The sequence below is a fragment of the Arachis ipaensis genome, chromosome B01 (genome assembly GCF_000816755.2).
Source record: "Arachis ipaensis cultivar K30076 chromosome B01, Araip1.1, whole genome shotgun sequence".
NCBI lineage: Eukaryota > Viridiplantae > Streptophyta > Magnoliopsida > Fabales > Fabaceae > Arachis > Arachis ipaensis.
The window spans coordinates 545,545-550,508 of NC_029785.2; the positions used below are offsets into that span (position 1 = coordinate 545,545).

A 4,964-nucleotide genomic window follows, 5' to 3' on the forward strand; every position below is an offset into this window, starting at 1 on the left:
ATTAAAATTAAACTTTTTAAAATATATATAAATAAAGATTATTTCAATTAGAGATGTATAATTATACATGCAAGATCCTTTAATAAAACTCATTCTTTTTCAATGAATATGCAACTTTTTTTTTTTTTCAGGAAAAGTACAACATAGGAAGAAAAATATGGTGGCCGGAAAGAAGGAGACAAAAGAAGAAAAATATGATGGAGAAGACCCTTCACAATATTTTGCTAAGGATTATTCCCATGTTGGAGGGAGACGTCCCATACACAATAAGAATTTGCCAATTGGTCCCTAGAATGTCATCATTGTGATATTGGTTAGAAGATAGTTAGACATATGTTCTTACTATTTCGTATTACAAAAATATTATTCGTATACTAAAATCAGCTAATAAAATTAGTCACTAATGTATTTGTATATAAATACATGTGTGGTTTAATTTATTTTCAATGTTTATTTGAATTTCAACATATATTTTATACTAGCAACTGATTTTAGTGGCTGATTTTAATGCATAACCGTTCATATTATTAGAAGCACAACAAATTTGGAAAGCCCTTTTAAATTTATGTTTAAAGTTTGCACAAGTGTATGTGTTAGTTGCAATATTGAAATCAATTAGGAAAAATTAAGTAGTAGAGAATGTCATTTTGTTCTTGGTTCTTTAAAGTGTATCTTATATTTGAGAGGTTAAATGTGCAACTTTAGTTTTTTAATAGTAAAAAACTTATGAACAATTATTCAATTTTAGGTATTATATTATAAATTGATGTATATTATACATTTATATATACTATTTTAAGTGTTTTTATTCACTATTTGATGTCAGTCAAGATTTAAATTCGGATGTGATTGTTTATGACACACATGAATTGCCACTATACCAAAGTCTTAACCAGGCTTATTTTTTTTTATATGCCATGAGTTTGTGAGTTGTGCATGAATATAAATTATATGAGTGGTAGGCTTTGGTGTAGGACAGCTTTTAACTAACACAATAAAGAAAGAAATTAGACTATCTGATTTTTTTGTTTAAAAAATTTGGTCACCAATCAGACGGTCTAATTTGTGTGGGAACGAGAATTTAAATTTTGGCTTAGTTAATCGGACAGTCCGATTTCTATATATATCATATTTTTTTTATTTTGCGAAAATTAAATCGGATGGTCCGAGTTGATTATTATATAATTTTTTGAATCAGTTAAAACTAATCGTTGGGTCTGATATATATATATATAAGTGTGTGTAACTCATAAATCACTTCTCAGATCTCCTTTTCTTGTTCTTCTTGTTCTGCTTGTTCTTCTTTTTTCCTCAGCTCCTGTATCTCTCTTCTTTCGTATGAACTAAAAAAATTGATAGTGAAGTTTCTATTTATGCGAGTGAGAGAAATGAATGATAGAGTTTTTTTAAAAATATATTATTTTGGTCAGATTTTGTTACAAACATCTGAATGAGTAAAATTTACTTGTGAAAATCCGTTAAATGTTGTTATTCCCTTCACAATCTCATTTGAAGAGCTTAAATGTGTGATTTGTGAGAAGATAGATTTTGAGATGTCAAAGAAAATATCATGTATTTTATACAGATATCCCATACCAGTATTTGGTGGATTCGTTCAGTTTAAAACCAAATATATAACCGACGAAGCGAGTATGCAATAGATGTTTTCAATGTATATGGAAAGACGCGCTCAGATCTCGTTCATCGAATTGTACATTGAATTCGAACAATCTGAGGCCGACCGAAATATTGAACGGAAAGATTACAATAGTGACAGTGAGGAAGAGTTCAAAAGCAATTACGAAGTTGTTGGTCCAGACGGAAATGAAGATCAAGGTGACAGCACTATGGCTCTAAATGTGACAGACGTGGCAAATGCACTCGCAAACGAAGTACCATTTGAGGAGCCATCTTTCATGCGAGTTTTGGATTTGGAAGCCATGCATGCTCCGAAGTTTTCGGAATATATGAGTGCAGGTACGTAATTACCTATATTTATACGAAGGATTAGAATTTTGTAATAATTTATATTGAATGATGGATCAAATAGTTAGGTGACATGTGAAAATATACTCAATTAGCATTTATTTATGTGTTTATTTAGTTAAATTTAAGATAATAATATTTTTAGTGAGTTATTGATTTAGTTAAATATTAAGCATTTATTTATGTGTTTATTTAGTTAAATTTAAGATAATAATATTTTTAGTGAATTATTGATTAAGTTAAATATTAATTAGTATTTATTAATCAGTATTTATTTATGTCTTTATGTTTTTTTTTGTTAAGTTTGAGATAATAACCTGATGTAAAGTTTATTTATATTAATATTAATGTAGTGAGTATTGATTTACTTTTAATTTCGGTTATTAAATATTTGTGTATTAAATATTTATCGTATGGTTGTCGTCGTGGCAGAAATTCCTATTGTCGCAGATGGTGAATTTGCCGTGGGAATGGAATTCAGTTCCAGGGAAGCTGTTATTATGGCGATGAAAGATTATACCATCCGAAGAGGTGTAGACTACTGGGTGTATGAGTTGGAGCCGTGACATTTTATGCCAAGTATACACAGTATGAGTCAGGGTGTGATTGGCTTATCAGGGTTAGCTTGATCACCAGAAAGTACTGTTGGGTTATAAGTAGGTATAATGGTAGTCACACATGTATCAGAGTCACCATTTCTCAGGATCATTCGAAACTGAATTCGAACACAATTGCAGAAGCAATAACAGTAAGACTAAACCCGAAACAAATACTTCTTTAATGAAAACACACTTGGCCTTCCTGAATATCATCCAATGACTTCCTAAAGTGAGCAAAAGTAAGAAATCTATAACGTCGGTCTACACGGACCCAGTTACGCCACCTAATATGATTTATTTCATTAACACAATTAAAACATAAATATGAAAATACGATGTAAGTCGATAATGTTACCTGTTTGCAAGCGAAAAACTGCGGGTTTCCTAGGAACCGGCACAAGATACGGTAGATAGATCCAAGCCCAAGTTAGCAGAAGTGTTAGCAGACCATCGATTTTCTTACAGTCAAAATGAGATGCCCTGCATAGTGCCATGTACAGGTGTGTTAGGCATGCCGATCCCAATTATACTGTCCGATACTGCCAAAATCACGAAGCAAAGGCAGGAACTTCGAGTGCACAGATGCTCCAAACTTGTCTCCAAACAAGATCGTACCAAATAACAACATAATGTGGCACTTCACGTACCTCTGAATACTGTTTTCGTCAATCAACTGTAAACGTTCTTTTAAATCTCGAAGCCACGTCAATTTTATGCAGCTTCCTCTGCAGTCTGACTTTCTCGGTGCATTTTCAAATTGGTGCAAACACTCAACCTCTAAGGCTTCAAAACTGCTCATAGTCATTCCTGTGACTGGAAGACCGTTTGTCGGAAGACCAAGAATTACAACCACATCTTCCAGTGTTACAACACACTCATCAACCGGAAGTTGAAAGGTGTGTGTCTGGGTGCCACCTTTCAATTAGAGCATTTACCAGTACTTTCTGACATTGAACTATTCCAATCTGAGAAATATGATAAAAACCAGTAAACCGTAAATATTCCTCCGCATTTTCATGGTACCTATCTGGAGGTAGTGGGTGGTTACATGTCAAAATCCGTAAACTCTACAAAAACATAACAAACTATTAGTCAAATCATTAATAATTACTAATTTACTATTAAAAGTTAATATTTTTCTAATTAGAGTAACTAATTTATTAAACTAATGCTAAACTTTCTATTAATTAGTTAATTTAGTAATTACTATGTATCAATAAATACAACTAAAAAAAATAATTTTACTACATCCAATTTAGTACACAGTTCACTACACAAGATATATTAATTAAAATCACACGGCTATCATAAATTAAAACCAACTAAAACAAATAATTTTACTAAATCCAATTTACTAAACTCCCGAGTAATAATAATTTAACTTCTAAATTTAATTAATAATCCTACAAATCATTGTGAATGCTTTTTAATTTTTAAAAATTACGATATTATTATGCATATTAATTATTTTAGCCATACTGTTTCCTAAAGTAAGTATCGAATTGTTTCTTACATAATTATTTATTTATTTAGTCATAGATAATTTATCGGATAATAATTCCTATATCACTAACTATAATTTCTAACTTATTATTAATAATAATAACTAACAGATAAATCCAATTCTTATTTAACTAATAATGTCCCATTTTATTATTAAAACTTCAACTACAATAATATATTTATGTCAGTTAAAAAGCTAACAATAAACAAATAAATATTACCAAAAAATAAATATATTATATTTTACAAAACCTATCTGAAATATAAAAAAATTTTAAAAAATAAACTTATATAATCAGGATGGCAGAGATAATTTACAATATAAAATTTAGGATGATCAACATCTTTATATTTGTGTTTTTTTTGGTATTGTAATTTTTTTTTCATGCACCTAAAAGAAGAAGAAGCTGCTAAACAAAGAAGAAGAAGAGAGAATGGCTGCTGGTGGGTTGAAGGAGAAACTGATTTCGGAAGAAGGGAGTGGGTGCAGGAAGGGGGTATGTTGGGTTTAAGAGGCACCATTCTGGGGAGCTTGGCATGCGCAACACGTGGCAGAAATGACACAACTTGGACCGTCTGTGTTGTCACCCTCAAATCAGACTGTCTGATTGGGCAGTTTCAACTCACACCGTCCGATTTCTTCTCCCCTAACACTACACCCTGGTAAAATACATATGCACTCCATATTTGCGTCCTACTCCATTCCCCCTCCATATGAAAATTAAAAAGCGTCTTGACCACTACCAAAAAAAAAAAAAATTTTGCAAAACCATGTGAGGAGTTATAAAAAGGCCTTATGGCTGCATTTGTTTATATATTGAGATAGAGATACAAACTTATATTATTATGTTCAAAGATATTAAAATAGTATACTTT

The 4,964-nt window shown here is 31.0% G+C and overlaps 1 protein-coding gene across 1 annotated transcript in view; it reads left to right on the plus strand.

The window, feature by feature from the left end:
* The window catches only part of LOC107643890, a 2,177-nt gene extending 1,771 nt beyond the window's left edge, over positions 1-406 (plus strand). The window contains exon 4 of the mRNA XM_016347642.2: positions 132-406. Coding sequence (XP_016203128.1) covers positions 132-292 — 161 coding nt within the window. The 3' untranslated portion in view covers positions 293-406. The remainder of the gene's footprint in view (positions 1-131) is intronic.